Genomic DNA, 16,926 nt, shown 5'->3' with positions numbered 1-16,926 from the left:
GTGGAGCCTCAGACTACAAGAATACGACATCACTGTAACATACAAGTCCGGTCGAAAACACTCAGATGCCGATTGCCTATCACGCGCCCCCATTGACCCGCCGCCGCAAGATAACGAGGACGACGACGCCTTCCTTGGAATAATAAGCGCGGAAGACTTCGCTGATCAACAACGAGGGGACCCGGAGCTAAAAGCCCTAGTCGAGTATTTGGAAGGGCACACCGACGTTGTCCCTAGGGCATTTAAGCGTGGATTATCTTCGTTCACGCTTCAAAACAACCTACTCGTGAAGAAAAACTTTTCACCAGTCCGCGCCAACTACCTTCTTGTTGTTCCGTCGGCGCTGCGTCCAGAAGTACTGCACGCCTTACACGACGATCCCACTGCTGGGCACCTCGGATTCTCCCGGACGCTGTCGAGGATACATGAAAGGTATTACTGGCCGCGTCTTACCGCCGACGTCGCCCGTTACGTCAAGACATGCCGAGACTGTCAACGACGCAAGACACCACCGACAAGGCCAGCAGGGTTACTACAGCCGATTGAACCTCCTCGTCGACCATTCGAGCAGATTGGGATGGATTTGTTGGGGCCGTTTCCGACGTCAACATCCGGGAATAAGTGGATCGTCGTGGCGACGGACTATCTCACCCGATTCGCTGAAACAAAAGCTCTACCGAAAGGCAGCGCAGCCGAGGTGGCGAAATTTTTCGTCGAGAACATCCTGCTGCGACATGGCGCCCCAGAAGTCCTCATCACCGACAGAGGAACGGCTTTTACAGCAGAGCTCACCCAAGCCATTCTGCAATATAGCCAGACAAGCCACAGGAGGACAACTGCCTACCATCCGCAAACTAATGGTCTCACGGAGCGCCTGAATAAGACCCTCGCCGACATGCTAGCGATGTACGTCGACGTTGAGCACAAGACGTGGGACGCGGTCCTGCCGTATGTAACCTTCGCTTACAACACGGCGGTGCAAGAAACAACACAGATCACGCCGTTTAAGCTGGTTTACGGCAGGAACCCGACGACGACGCTCGACGCCATGCTGCCCCACGTCATTGACGAAGAGAATGTTGACGTCGCTAGCTATCTCCAGCGCGCCGAAGAAGCCCGACAGCTCGCCCGCCTCCGGATCAAGAGCCAGCAGAGGACCGACAGCCGACGCTACAACCTCCGACGACGCTTTATCGAGTACCAGCCCGGTGACCGTGTTTGGGTTTGGACCCCTATACGCCGACGAGGACTGAGCGAGAAGCTCTTGCGTCGCTATTTCGGACCGTACAAGATCATCCGACGTATTGGCGTACTGGACTATGAGGTCGTGCCAGACGGCATTTCGCTGTCACAGCGGCGTCGCTCACGACCTGAAATTGTCCACGTTGTGCGACTCAAGCCGTACCACCAGCGTTGACGAACTTTGGGACTTCGCGTAACTGACTTTTAGACTTGATTTCTTTTCGTTGTTTTGTTACTTATGTTTAATAAGTGTCCTTTTGTGTGTCGCTCTCTTATATTTGTAGCATCGGGACGATGCTTTTTAAGAGGGGGGTATTGACACGTGTACTTATATTTATCGGGCGACCACGTTTCGCCGCCTAACAAATCTTATCGCACAGCGCGGGACGCGCTTGCATGTATCCGAAGTTTCTGGAAAGTTATCGATGCTTCTATCCACAGTCTGTTGTCGACGAACCTTCTGTTATCTGATTTATTCGCCAGACTCGAATGGTGTAGAACTTTGTGGAAGGCACGCGGGTCCGAACGATTAGTCTGGAACATTCGACGACTGCACTATAAAAGCCGACGCGCATGACCCGCTGATCAGATTTCCGACGATCGCCGACTGTGTTCGCCGCTTTCGTTGTGCTATAAGTGTAGCCTGTTTTGTGGGCACAAGTTCGCCCAATAAAAGTTAGTTTTCTCGTTCACAGTATTGCTACTGTGTTCTTCTACGTCACCACCACGTGACAATATCATAAAAATAACATAGACGTTTATAATGCATGTAAAATAAGTGTATTATAAGAGTACGTCCTTTGAATTGTAATCGTAGTAAATCAGATCTATGACACTTGGCCCTTTCACTTTCAACGAAATACATGTATTGGATGTCCCTATATGCATAATGTAGTTGCCCTTGTACAGTGAAATACAACACAATACCACATTGTACAATTGCTAATGCAAGATCTATGAGATTTTTACAGAACAGTAATTTAATATTGATCTGCAGAGGTTGACGCAGCCCGAGAAATGTACGACAAGGTCGTTGGAGACGCTGAGCTTAGGTGGTCGGTGAAAAGCGTTCTTAGCGTATTAGCCCGACTTACAAGGATCGGATGTTTTTTAGTTTCGAGATACTAATAAATTATTTTGTTCATTGGACATTGAAATGGCCTGATTAAAACGTTGTTTCTTTATGGTATTAGTTTATAGCGAATTTCCGATAGTCCACGCGTGAAGCTTCGAAGTGTTTGCTAAGCAATAGCGTTCATGAACATCATACGCGTGCACGAATTCGAGCCATCAGCAAGTGCAACAATGCGCACACTGGAGTCTTTACAATATACTTATGTACATGCAAGAAATATGATTTATAGAAATCGCCTTTGAAAGGCGCTTTTATATTATTTAGCAGAGAGTACGTTCATTTGTGATTGCTACTGCCTGTTCTTAATGTTTTAATATGACGACAGGAGGGAAAGAAGCGGACCACTGAAGCCATCGGGTTACAGTCTGCCAAATAATTTTCAAATATCTATTCAGTTCTATCGAACACCATGGAGAAATGTACAACAATGTTTGGCATTAATTTCTTTAAATGGAAGCCTTAATTGTGGTGTTATTTTATTCCGCATCAGCATAGCAAGATTTGTGTGTATGTTGTGGCAAAAGGCGAAATATCGCATTTAATAAAGGAGTCTTGTTTGCTGGAGAAGACGACTCTTGTGACGAGACTCTCTAAAAAAAAATGCGCGAACAGAAACATGTCAGCAAATAAAAAAAAAAAGTTATTGGCGCTCTTTGACAAGAGCGTTACTTTCGTATACAGCATTTTTCTAGAAAGGCACTTGTAGAACGAGATGTTAGATAGGTTGTTTATTATATATACAAGAACGTCAAGCGCATGTTTTATGGGCCGTATTTTAAGTCCAGTCTATTAATATCTCGGCCAGAACTGTTCTATAAGAGTGAAGGGATAGCAGCGCTATCCCACAGTGAATACATGCAATATGGTATAAAAATAAACCGTACGCACGAATGCGATGGCTGGTGAGAAAATTGCCGGGACAGGTGCTCCTCTAGAATTCCTTATGTGAAACATTATTAAGCACTATCTGTTGGGCTACTTCGTCTGACATCCTCATTTGAAAACTACGCGCGAATACATTACACACGGACATGTCCGCACAAAGTGAGAAGGAAAGCCTTATTCAGGCATTGTAGAGACGTTGATCCAATGCCACCGTGGATGCGCGAAGGCGATCTTTCTCGTTCTTTTAAAGCGAAGGTGCAACAGACGAGGCCAAGTGCTTGTCCTCGTCTATTCCATGTACGTACCTAATCTATTCCCCATTAATTAAAAAACGATTATTCAGTATTAACAGCGCAATAGAAATTAACGGTCGTTTGAGGTAGACATTAAAAAAATTTCACTGCTTTTGGGGTTGATTTGAATCTGCAGAAATAATTCTCACCAGTCTTGCGTGCAGTTACGTTATTTAATACTCTGTACCGCTGCCTTTCAGTGCGGAATGAATGCCATGTCACGCCGATACGCACATGCCAATCGCAACGTTAAAGAGGTGAGATCGCAGAGTTAAAGAAATAAAACTAATGCATGACGCGAAACAAGGGCGTTATATAGTAAAAGTATTGCAAACGTTTCTATTCGAATTCTGCGATCGGCCCTCCGCCATAGGTCAAAAACTTTTTCGCCCCCCTCACTTCGCCTGTGCAGTCACGCGACGCCACGCAAAGCTCGATAGCTCCCCATCTGATATGACGTGTACACTCTGATTTTGATTGTGCATCATTGGACTGAACAAAAGAAAAGTAGCTATTTCTGATTCGACGCCTTCTCGCCATTAGTCCTCTGCCATTGGCTTAAAGTTTTCGGGCTGCATCCACTTCACCTGCCTGTCAAAAACTGCAAAAACTCATCGCTTCAAAGTGACGCGTACGCATTAAAGATGCATTAATATGCCGAACAAAACTGAATTTTTCCCTGAATAGCCGCAGGCTGCCCCGTTGCGAAAGGAATAAAAGATGGCTGCCGTCGGTAGCTCAGGCGCTGGCTAGCTACTCGCACATGCCGTAGATCATCGGTTTATTTGCGTACAATAAAACTTATTGCGAGGCCATCTAACGTTTTCGAGCACTTTCGGCCTGTTTACGACCACGTTCAGCCTATTTTTCTTTGCTGAGGATCCTCTTTAGCGGCAATCTTAACCTTCCGCTGCATGCCACCACGATTTTCGGCAAGCTACCACAAGCTAAGTAGGGAAAAACGAACCAATCACACACGCCGGCACCACCCTCTTCATACGGTTATCGATTTTCAACGCACTGACTCGGCCCCATCGTATCTCTCTCCACTTGAGCGTGCTCCTCGCCTCTTATCAGCCAATAAGACAAGACAAGCCGTTCAGTTTAGCAAATGATATTAGTTTTTAAAGCAAACAATAGTTACCGCCTATAAACGAGGAGAGCGTTTGATTGGTCTCTTTAGACAAGCCTGCGGGTCACCACCCGATGGTTGCATCGGCGGTTACGCAAATTTGACGTCACGAGATTGGAATTAAAACATATTGGAATCATTTTATGGTATAGGGCCCCAGGACTTGCCATAAAGGTTGGAAATATTTCACAAAGTGCAGCGCCCAGTGCTCGCCTCCGTCTTTCTTTTCCTTGAGCTTTGTCCCAATCCTATTCCTTTTTTTTTTCGCTGTTTGGTAGTAAACTGCACTGAAAACACCACATCCATTAGACCTGCTGAACAAGTGTGTAGTTTCGTTACTTCCTAAAGACCCCTCCTATTTAACAGTGTCGCTTGCTCATACGCACACACACACACATTTTGATCTATTCGGTATATTCCGCGAGCATGGAGTTATTTTCCTTGTAACACATTTCATTCAACCCGAAATCGCACAGGCTCTCCTTTCAGTATCTCTACATAGCAGGCGCGTGGAATCTAGTTTCGTGTTATAAATTTACGACGCTATGTAGGCGTACAAAACCAAGGTCTTTCAGCTGCTTTCTAGTGCCATTAGCAAGCACGCGTTAATCATTATTCCAATCTATATTGCTCAGCTGGTCGTGTGAGTGTACGGGTGGCAATTAGTCATCAAGAAATCCGCTAGATTGCGGCAAAATTTTGTCGTGCACATGGGCACCAATGGACAAGCATCGGCATTGTGTGTCCTCCAGGTCCCCTCTGTACAGACGTTTAGAGGTCGACGGATACCCGAAGTGACCAACACCAGTAGAAAAGGAGTTGTTTATGGAGCCAGTGTTTCGAGATGCATACGTTTCAGTGTACTGATGACCCATGTCGAAACGTTGGCTCATGTGTTGAAAGTTTAAATAGTTGTATTTTCGCCCGACAGGCGAAGCATGCATTGCGGTAGAAATTATTAGACTGCGAGGTAAGGTTACTCGTTTTATCAGCTGCATAATCTTGTGTAAACATTCTCTGGCGAAACAAGTTAATACGCATGTTGTCACGCGAGTACAGGCAAACGTGAACGCATTTCACTCCACGACCTGGCGTGAAGAAGAGTGGCAGCAGCGGCGAGCGGATTCCCCTTCATACCGCCTCTCCCTTCAACGCGAACTAGGGGCGTGAGAACACAGCGTACACGAATCCATCATATATATCCGGTCGTCTAGCCTTTGAACCCAGCGCAGTTTGCCTTCAAAATAGTACGCGCGCGGCCGCACACAACCGCCGCAGCTGGAGTAGAGGAGGACATGTGCAATATTTTGGCCTCTTACCCCTCCCCCCCCAACCTAGCGCACGCACATCTCCGCTCCTCATCCTGCGCGCGTGAGAAGACAGTGCTAAAGTCCCTTAGACTTCGTAAAGTAGCGCCGCGCTTTGAAGAATGCCGCCTCCTCCTCGCATGCTTTGGCCGAGGCCGACGCCACGGCGCTATTGGCCTAATGGCACCACGTAGGCCCTTGGGCCGGCTTCGTCTGTTTACAGTCGCGCTTCAGCGCCATTTTCGCTTGAGAAACATCTGCGCAGTGACGAGGGGCGCATGTTGGCGCCGTTGCTCTTCTCTGTTGTTTTGGTTTGCGAACGCCTTGAACTAAGTTTTCTGGCGTTTGCGACGTCGCTTCACGGCATTTTCTATCGCTGCTGCGCCTTCATATGCCAAGATAGCTTCAGCAAACACAAGAAGCTCTTCTCAATACCGCCCGCTATGCGCTACGGCCTCAGAAGAAAGACATAGATTCATCGCATTGGTAGGGAGAACTTCAGATTAACATTCTCCAGACGACTATACGAGGTAGTTGCGAGTCTGTCATACTAAAATCGTGTAGTATGGGTCAGGTTTGCGTAATTTGTTGCGGGCCATAAGGTAGTAAATATTGCACAGTTCACTGAGGACAGTGCCATTTGTCTGCATGCTTCAACACGATTCCTTCGCGTCGTGTACTTTGTTTATATAAGCAGTACGTGCTCGTATTTGGTGCGCCTTATCGTATTCTACGCCAACAGGCTTGAATTCGCGGGTACGTGAGGCTGCGTGCGAAAACGTGATTACTAAACCTTTAAGATTCAGTGCGTTCCTTTTGACAAAATTTGAGCCTTGAGCGTGAAAACTCATCTTAGGAAAGCAACTCTCTGCATTTTGTAGTTGCTAACTAGCCTTGTTTGGAGTGAATAGCTTTGTTTGCCTTTTTTGTTAGTGTTCTTCATTGGCAGTCGCCCGGTGGATTTGCGATACAAAGGAAAAGTGCGCGTGCGCTCCCGAAACCAAGTTTGTCGCCAAACTACAGCATTAAAGTCTTTGAAAGGTATGTGTTAATTCTTGCCAGCTTTAAAGTTTCTGTAGGTTAAGATGCAGTGGTGGAACACTCACAAAGAAAACCTGCGGCAGCGTGCTCGTTCATTGGCTGGTTTAGTCGTCGTTCGCTCGTTCGTTTAGTCGTTCGTGCACTCGTTCGTTCAACTATTAGCTCGTTCGACCACTATGTACTGAGACATACGTAATGGGACAACATATGGTGTCTCAATATGAACGACCGCATCATTCTACTTACCGCAATTTCAGCCACGTCATAGCCCGGCAATTCTTTTCGAGGCCATCACTCCAGTGGTCTTATTTCGCAAATGTTATTTCGCAGCGATCGGAATCGTCCTCTATACACGCACCTTAGTGCAACTCGGTTCGCGACAAGTACTTCGTGGACGGACGAGCTCATGCAGCATGAAATGTTATTCGTGATGAGTAACTAACCTGAAAAAAAAAATAATGCACTTGTTTAAGCCCAAATGAAGTGCTGTTACCGGGCTCGCGCTTCGCGAGCGAATACTAAAACGTGATTTCATTTTCTGTATGCACCGAATCCCGACTCGATGATCGGCTGTGCGTATTTCTGTGGACTTCCGGGCACGAGAAACGTAATAGCACCAGCGCCCACCTCTGAGCCTTTTCGCGTGCTTAGAAAATTGGCAAGTACTCACGTTGGCAGCACTGTAGCTTGTAATACTCTTTCGAACCTTCAGAGCAGTGATTATTCGTGCCCTCTGCAAGCCTTTGTGCGTCATAGGTGATACGCGCCGCGAATTAGCATTGCAAGGACGGCGCGGATTATTTAGGCTACAAAGGGCTTGCTGGAGGTCAGGATATTGGCATTCGATCGTAAATGTGTTATTTACAACCATTGGTAAGAAGATCTTCCGACACGTGCTTGACAAATGTTGCGTACCTCACTGTAGCGCACGCAATACATTTGAAGTCGTCATGGCACAGCGTTAGCGGTCGTTCAAATACCTTTAAAAGATAGTTACCAAAACAGGAAGAATAACCTGCCAACGCTGAATTTGTACTACCGTCCATATACAAATTCTATGCTGTACACGAAGTTACTCGGAGTTAGAAAGCCAATGCTAACGCTTAAGAAGAAGCTTTAGCTCGGGTGCTCCTATCTAAATACATGTAAAAGTAGAATTGATTTTTCGTGGTGACCACTGCACCGAATTTGACGAGGTTTGGTGCATTTAAAAGAAAAGCTTAAAATCTAGTGACTGCTCGTTTCGAATTCTTGATTTAGGTCGTTAATGTTGTATTAAATATTGGCAAATATCGAAAATCTTCAAAAAACGAAACTATCAAGTTTACAACTCTGCAACTCAACAACGAATAAAGACAATACAATTCTGTGAACTGCATCAAATATTACATCTAAAGCAGACAAAATTTATATGTTACACATGAATATGGAATATGGAAATACAGCTTTTGCAGAACCCTTGTAGCAAACGTAACAAATTCACGTAAGATGTAAAATGACATAACGAACTTGTCCGCTTTGAATGATCTAATGGATACCGTTTACAGAACCGCGATATCTGTTCTTGATACAGAGCTATGAATTTGTAAACTTAGTGCTTCTATTTTTTTCAAATGGTCGAATACTTGAAAATCTTTTTAACAAAATTCAGGCCCTAAATCGAAATTCCGCTTCCAACAGTCACTGGAATTTAACGTTTTCGCTCAAATGCAACAAATTTTATTAAAATTAGTCCAGGGGCTGTCTCAGAAAAACGTTTTTGCGTTTTACATGTATTTGAATAGGCCTTGCTATGCGTGCAGTCAGTGTGCAAAAGGTCATCTGTGACGCTCGAGCGGTGTAGGCGGCGCCACGGTCAGGGAGGGCGCGCGAAAGAGAGGAGAACTGAGGAGGAGTGAAGGTGGAGGACGAGAGAGTCGCTACTGTACGAAGTTTAAGGGGTTTTAGACGGCGCGCACCCTTCCAGCCTTCGCCCATTGCTAGCGTTAGAAGACACCGCCGCTTCAAGCGGCGTACACCTCGGTTCCCCTTTGCAAGTATTCTCTCGCACTTACAGGATACGGCGTGTGACCGCGATGTTATCGCACTTGGATTTTATAGGGAATGTCATAGCTACGGCGAGAATAAGCCTGGAGTGGCCATACAAGTGTTATAGCAATAAAATGAGTAGCTGCTGCGAGGTAAAGTTAGAGTGGTTAAGGTTGCACCAGTCTAACCAGATCGATCTGTAAACGCGTAGATAAATGTCAAGTGTGTGTTGCCGTTGACCACGCGAACTGTGACGAAGTTTTGCCTTTTACCCTTCGTGGTTGCTTAATGGCTTTGGCATTGCGCTGCTGACCACGAGGTCTCGGGATCAAAACCTGGCCGCGGCGGCCGCATTTCGATGGGGGTGAAATGCAAAAAGACCCTTGTATGCCGTGTTTTGATATATATATATATATATATATATATATATATATATATATAGAGAGAGAGAGAGAGAGAGAGAGGTCATAAGGGAAAGGTAGGGAGGGCTGAGCTCAGTAGGCTACCTTGCAATGGGGAAAGGGGAAACGGGATTGAACGAGGAAAAGGAAGCAAGAAGTTCACCGTTTGCACGGTTACACACAAAAGCGACGCTTAGTTAGTCACATTTGATCATACAGGCTGGTGCATTTCAAGAAACGCACCAGCGCCTTTGTGGCCTGGCACATAGCCATGCACTGGGTGCACAACAAAGAACACCAGGTGGTTCAAATTAAATCGGAGTAGCCCGCTACGGTGTTCCTCATGATCAGACCGTGGTTTTGGGACATATAACCCCAGAATTTATTTCATTAACTAAATCTTGCTTATTTTGTAGTACATGTAAAACCCTCCTGAGCATCAATTTTCTGGGTGTGAAGGAACCACCGCTGGCCAAAAATTGGTACGGTAGTTTAACTGTGCAACTGAAATACGTAGACACCGTCCGGTAGGCAGTCCACAAGAACGGCACGTTTCGAGCAATAACAAATCCAGGCCTGCATCAACGTTCGCTTTCACCCGATGCTTCATCGAAGTTTAGCTCATGGTATGCTCCTGAATGGGAGATTACGGTTATCATTGAAAAGAAAAGTATTCAATCAGTGCATTTTACCGGTGCTGACATACGGCGAAGAGACTTGGAGGCTGACAAAAAGCTTGAGAACAAGCTAAGGACTGCGCAAAGAGCGATGGAGCGAAGAATGCTAGACATAACTTTAGGAGACAGAAAGAGAGAAGTTTGGATCAGAAAGCAAACGGGCATAGACGATATTCTAATAGACATTAGGAGAAAAAAATGGCGCTGGGCAGGTCATGTAATGCGCAGACTAGACAACCGTTGGCCCATTAGGGTAACAGAATGGGTACCAAGAGAAAGGAAGCGCAGTAGAGGACGGCAGACGACTATATGGTATGACGAAATTAGGAAATTTGCGGGTGCTACTTGGTATCGGTTGGCGCAGGACAGGGGTAATTGGAGATCGCAGGGCCTTCGTCCTGCAGTGGACATGGGTAGGGGGATGATGATGATGATGATGCATGACAACGCGAGTTGTAGGGAGCGCGTGCGCTCCTGCGTTCTGGCACCTCACTGCCTTGTCAGCTCAGGAGCAACCGGGGGAAAGCTACCACTAGTTTTGTTTTCGCATTCCGAGTCACCCTCACCGCGAACGACTGTTAAATAAAACATAAATGCAGAGATTGCATAAACAAAGATGTGTCTATTGTTCTTGCTGTTGCGGTGTCTTTATAGCTAGTACAATTAAAATATAAAACAACTTTTATTACTACGTGAAAGAAACGAAAATGACATTATCAAAGGGAAAATGAGACATCCACCCAAACGTAGCTGTGGGAGAGAGAGAGATAATTTATTTCAAAGGAGGCATTGATGTCGGCCTGAGCTAACGCGCTCCAGCCTGCTACTCTGCACAAGGGGAGTTGAAGGAGAAGTCGTCCTTGTGCGGGACGCGAACCCGGGACCAACGCTTTTCCGGGGCAGCTGCTCTACAATCTCAGCTAACCAGGCGGCTAGCAGAAGATAGGGCGAAGTCGAACTCATCAACAACTCTGAAGCAAAGGCAAGCGTTTGACGCAATAGTTCTGCGGCAACCCGCAAGGTGGAGGGAAGTTGTCCCGGACCAGCACGAATTTTTCTTCAACTGCGAAGCTTCTCTTTCGAGGAAACCGTATGGGTTTCCTTTGTAGCCTTCGCTACCTTTGGGTGGACGTCTCATGTTCCTTTTATTGATTACTTCTTTCCACATGGCAGGTCTCAGCAGAACAATTACGTCGAAAATGATATTCATATAATTGAACTGGGTTGGTCGGTTTCGTCGGCGACGGCGAGACAGCTACGACTGACGGCGGCGGAGCTCATCTTCACTGCCGCGAAGTAGAACTAAATTCAACCCCGAAATTGCTTATCTGTTTGCTATTAAAGTGAAATAATAATAATAATTATTATTATAATGGCGTCTTAATAAATTCCTTTCGTTGAAAATTAGTTGTGCTTACACGGAAAGCTCCTTAAATGACTGCCAGAATGCAGAATGGCACCTATATTAGCGTGCATGTACATCCCTTGTCTCGGTAAATTATTTATTTATATGGATGTCCATCTACAATAACTACCGAAGAGGCAATGAAGGAGGCCGCCACAGCAAAGCGCCAGATGCCTGCAAGGCTGTGGTAGTCCGGGCTACAGAAACTTGCGCAAGGCTGCTCGTAACTTCAGTGCCAAAAATAAGAACAACTTCGAATAGAGAAATTACTAAATCCCTTGCTGTAAAAAGTGAAAGCATTGCCTTTGTAAAACGGAGCTTTAAAAGATATTTCTCCACATGTTCACAAGCTACGAGCAGAATATTCAAGGGAAATAATTCTGTTATATCTAAATTTTATGATGTTACGACACACGGAGTAAACTCTATCCTCTGTATTTTTCTTGCTCCCATAATCCAACACAAAGAGAGGTGTGTGGATCAACGAGCAAACTGGGACAGCTGATATTCCAGTTGGCATTATTAGACAAAAGATGTAGCTAGGCAAGCCATGTTATGTGTATTGTAGGGAGGACGAAAAAGAAAAGCAGACGGCAGGGAGGTTAACCAGAATAACGTCCGGTTGGCTGCCCTACACCGGGAGATTGGGAAAGGGGAAAACAAAGATCACAGGGAGAGAGAGGAGGGAAGGAAAGAAGGAAGTTGCGGTGAGTTCGCTGACGTGTGTGGCCTTACAGAAATGGCATTAATAGTCACAGATGGTCGCACAAGCCCGTCGTCCTTAAGAAGCAAAAAAGCGCCTTCACCGCTTTATGGGCCGACGGGCAATGTGGGCGGTGTTCCAGCAGTACCGGCACAGAAAGCGGCCGATCGTCCAGTTTTTGTAAAGCTTTGCCAAGTTCTTGTCTCGGAGGGTAGATAACCGTTGGACCAGAGAGTCTAGGGTAGATAACCGATGGACCAGAAAGTCACAAAATGAGGGCCAAGGGAAAGAAAGCGCAGTCGAAAACGGCAGAAAAGTAGGTGAGTTGATAAAATAAGGAATTTTTCAGGCGCAAGTGGAATCAGCTAGCGCAAGACAGGGGTAATAGGATATCGTAGGGAGAGGCCTTCGTCTTGCAGTGGTCATAGAAATAGGCATAAAATAGTGTTTCAGGCACTACAAAGATAGGCCCTTTTAACGAATTCCGCGACTTTCATCTGCCGCTTGGGAAAATTTCGCATGCCGCATCAAGCGGGGGAGCTAAAAAATAAGAGGTTGAAAATCGTGCGCTGTTGGTCGCCGTTTAGGCTTTGTAAAGAAATCCATGCCCATCCCCATCAAAACAGCATATACGAACTGTCCGCCTCTATCATAGTTTGAAAAGCACAACCGGTTGTAATCAATAACAAAGGTCGTATCAGCAAGTAACAGATGCTTATACCGAACGTCCTGACATAAAAAATCTCAAACAGCTTTTGCTTCACGTTTTCGCTCATATTCACGAAATCCTCAAATTCTATCCGAATTAGGAAGATGACAGTTTATTCTGGACGAATTGCAGGACAGCAAAGACGACAAAGACGAAGAGGAAAACGAAGGCCCAGGGAGAGAAGCAACATGGCCGGCTCTTCGTTTGTGACGGGAATATCCGGCTTTTGTGCGGTAAGCTTATCGTACTTATTCATTCGGTATCGATGAGTTCTCATTCGCTGCCAACAAGAATCAAAACTACAGCCTGCAAGGAAACCTGCGAGTTTTCAGATTTGCATAGCTCTTCGAAGTATATGAACGCTAACGTGTGGATCACCTGGAAGGCTCGGTGTAACGGCTTAATAAAATGTCCCGCAGAAGTGCTCAGCGAGGACAAATAATCGGTGTGAAAGTTATAGCTACTTATTAAGCCACTAATACCAGGCAAGACCAATGACACGCGGCATCAGGTTAATAAAAAAAAAAAAACTCAGTGCCCTTCCGCTCTGCGAAGAAGGATGGCCAGCGAAGCTATGTATGTGGGCCCCTTAATGGCAAACTCCACCCTAGCCGCGGCTCGGCCCGGTATTGCACTATGTTCCGGATCGGCGAGTGTACGGGGATTGCTTAAGGCCTGCTCCACCTCAGGCACAGGTCTGCCCGGCATTACGCTATCTCCGGGACCGGCCCACGTATGAGGAATGCTTAACTCCTGCTTCACCTCCGCCGTGAGTCAGCCCGGCGTTTCACAATATTCGGGAACGGCCCACGTATGGGGAATGCTTAACTCCGGCTTCACCTCCGCCGCACTGTCTTCGGGATCGGCCAAAGCAATGATGTCTCATTCTAATAGGACCGCGTCAATCACGGTGCATACTCAACGACACGAACGCTGGTGGTGTCTCACGCGGACGCAGGAGGAGAACGCTGTTTTTTTCATATTCTGTTGATTCATGAGCGCATATGAGTGGCTCCACTATCCCTCACGACTTGGCAGCTTTTCCACCTCGTTTCATTCGCGAGCATGGAACAAAACATACAAGAGTACCCTTTTGTCGTGTACAGTACATCCCTTTACTGACCTCCCGATTGTAAATTCATGGCAGAGTACTCAATAAACAATCAAATTCAACACTGACCGCGGTAAGCGCTGAGGAGTAAAAGTAGCCTTGCAGCGCGGCATCTGGGTTCTTCCGGCGAGTCCATGTCCTTTCACTCATATCAATATGGGCCGCTCGCTGCTCACTTTAGCAAGCATCGACCAGCGAGGAACTCAATTTCATAACGTCTTGTCGCGTGCACTGGGCTGCCGCGTTTAGCGGTGTCGAGGTCTTCTTTCTACCAGGAATAGATTACGGCTGCTCATTCTTCCTATGGTGTACTACTCGCTTGTGCTTCCTTCATTGTCTGCGCGGCGGCAACATATTTGGGCGTATGTTCTAGTGAAGAGGGAAATATGAGACAACATTTGTACTACTTGCTTCTTTTTTCTTTGTGCGTTTTGTTTGAACGTTACAGTAACACGAATGGCAATGACTATTTAGGCATTTTAAGTAGCTCATTATTTATTTTATTGATACTGCGTTTATACTCCGATATATCTTTAGGTTTGCATGGTAATTACGCCGATGTTGAAATACGGCCCTTTAGGAATGTATAAGCTTCGTGAGGATTATGCCACCGGCCATTGCAAGATGTTCACTCCCTGCTACTAATTTTATTGTACCAAGTTTGAGCTCTTCTTCATTATGTCTAGCTTTCATTAACTGCTCTCAAGCAATATCCCCCCCCCCCCCCCCCAAATCTATCAACCTTGGGGACCAGGACGGTTTTTAATAAACCAATATGTAAAGTTACTAGGAGACGAGGAGGAGAGATGTGGGAGAAAGTGCAATCGACAGCGATAGGAGTGTCCAGTAGCCGAGTTCTTTTCTAGCCGTAACAAACATGATTAAAAAAATGAACCCGTCCTTCGTCGTGTTCGTGGGATCACTGATCATCCAGGAAACGGCAGCGTTACGAGTTGAGTGTACCCTACAACATTTCGGACGTGCATCTGGCCAGTGCACTCCGTTTGCGAACCTGGCAGGCGACGCTGTTGAGGCGACGAAAATAGTGTGGTCCTTCGACACCACCTAGAGCCATCGTCCTAGGATCTGTTAAGTCAGTAAAGCCTAGCTCTGAGCCTTTTACAACGTAGTTGCTTCGCGGCGAAACTGTCAACGCGAAAAACGGGGCGTGTATTTGTTAAATATATGGAAAAACTCTAACCTTCCTACCTTGAACGGAAGCTTCGTGAATATTTGCCGAAGCCTCGCATTTTGCGTATTCTCATGCGTTAAGAAAGCTTCGTAATTGATTTCCCCAATGTTTTTGGCTAACAAATTGAGGCAGCTTCTTCATAATTGTTGAAAATAAGGGTCATGTTATGGACAAAAATGTCACTGTTTCGCCGCAAGGATGAATCAATGAATGTGATAGCTACGTGTTTAAGTATTACTTTAAGTGTAAGACTCGCGGCTGCAGTGGCGATATGAATTGAAGTAGACGTAAGCTGACTGAGTAAAAGCGATCTGTTGTGCTAGTGGTCCTCTGTTGTATTCCTACCATCAGGTAATTTCGTTTAGGTTTATTAATTAAAGGTAATTTCTTTCTAAGCGACTTTACCACCACTTTTCGGCATCGGGTATGTTACAATCTTTTTGCTGGGCCGATCTTCGACGTAGTACACAGCTGCACCTATAAAATTACATAATTTTTCCATTTGAGCTCAGTTATTGTTTCATACTTTTAATGTTTCATGCTTGAGAAGATTTTAGGTAAAAGGCATGCGATTTCGGTCTTTTGTTTCCTCACATTTCTTCGTGGGCTAATAATCTCTAAGACCTGGTATGAGCAACTGAGGACAGGCCGCCATTGGAATATGAACCAGGCAACGTTTAACGCTAGAACGTTATCTAGTGAGGCGAATCTAGCAGTGCTATTGGAGGAATTAGAGGGCAGTAAATGGGATATAATAGGGCTCAGTGAAGTTAGGAGGCCAAAAGAAGCATATACAGTGCTAAAAAGCGGGCACGTCCTGTGCTACCGGGGCTTAGCAGAGAGACGAGAACTAGGAGTCGGATTCCTAATTAATAAGAACATAGCTGGTAACATACAGGAATTCTATAGCATTAACGAGAGGGTGGCATGTCTTGTTGTGAAACTTAATTAGAGGTACAAAATGAAGGTTGTACAGGTCTACGCCCCTACATCTAGTCATGATGACCAGGAAGTCGAAAGCTTCTATGAAGACGTGGAATCGGCGATGGGTAAAGTCAAAACAAAATACAGTATACTGATGGGCGATTTCAATGCCAGGGTAGGCAAGAAGCAGGCCGGAGACAAGGCAGTGGGGGAATATGGCATAGGCTCTAGGAATAGCAGAGGAGAGTTATTAGTAGAGTTTGCAGAACAGAATAATATGCGTATAATGAATACCTTTTTCCGCAAGCGGGTTAGCCGAAAGTGGACGTGGAGGAGCCCGAATGGTGAGACTAGAAATGAAATCGACTTTATACTCTGCGCGAACCCTGGCATCATACAAGATGTAGACGTGCTCGGCAAGGTGCGCTGCTGTGACCATAGGATGGTAAGAACTCGAATTAGCCTTGACTTGAGGAGGGAACGGAAGAAACTGCTACATAAGAAACCAATCGGTGAGTTAGCGGTAAGAGGGAAACTAGAGGAATTCCGGATCAAGGTACAGAACAGGTATTCGGCTTTAACCCAGGAAGAGGACCATACTGTTGAAGCAATGAACGACAATCTTATGGGCATCATTAAGGAGTGCGCAATAGAAGTCGGTGGTAACGCCGTTAAACAGGAAACCAGTCAGCCATCGCAGGAGACGAAAGACCTGATCAAGAAACGCCAATGTATGAAAGC

The 16,926-nt window shown here is 45.9% G+C and overlaps 1 protein-coding gene across 2 annotated transcripts in view; it reads left to right on the top strand.

Moving 5' to 3' along the window:
• The window catches only part of LOC126524972 (uncharacterized), a 98,279-nt gene that overhangs the window by 36,620 nt on the left and 44,733 nt on the right, over positions 1-16,926 (top strand). The window contains exon 7 of one of the 2 annotated variants that reach the window (XR_011893026.1): positions 13,091-13,191. Coding sequence is in view for 1 of the 2 variants with exons in the window: in XM_072286730.1 (XP_072142831.1) it covers positions 13,091-13,168 (78 nt within the window). In the remaining variant the exon portion in view is untranslated. Of the gene's footprint in view, positions 1-13,090; positions 13,819-16,926 lie in introns of those variants that run through there. The other variant, XM_072286730.1, reaches the window with a different exon arrangement.

This window comes from Dermacentor andersoni, chromosome 3 (genome assembly GCF_023375885.2).
Source record: "Dermacentor andersoni chromosome 3, qqDerAnde1_hic_scaffold, whole genome shotgun sequence".
Classification (NCBI taxonomy): domain Eukaryota; kingdom Metazoa; phylum Arthropoda; class Arachnida; order Ixodida; family Ixodidae; genus Dermacentor; species Dermacentor andersoni.
The sequence above is the reverse complement of the archived record's forward strand: the minus strand, read 5'-3'. Positions and strand labels throughout refer to the sequence as shown.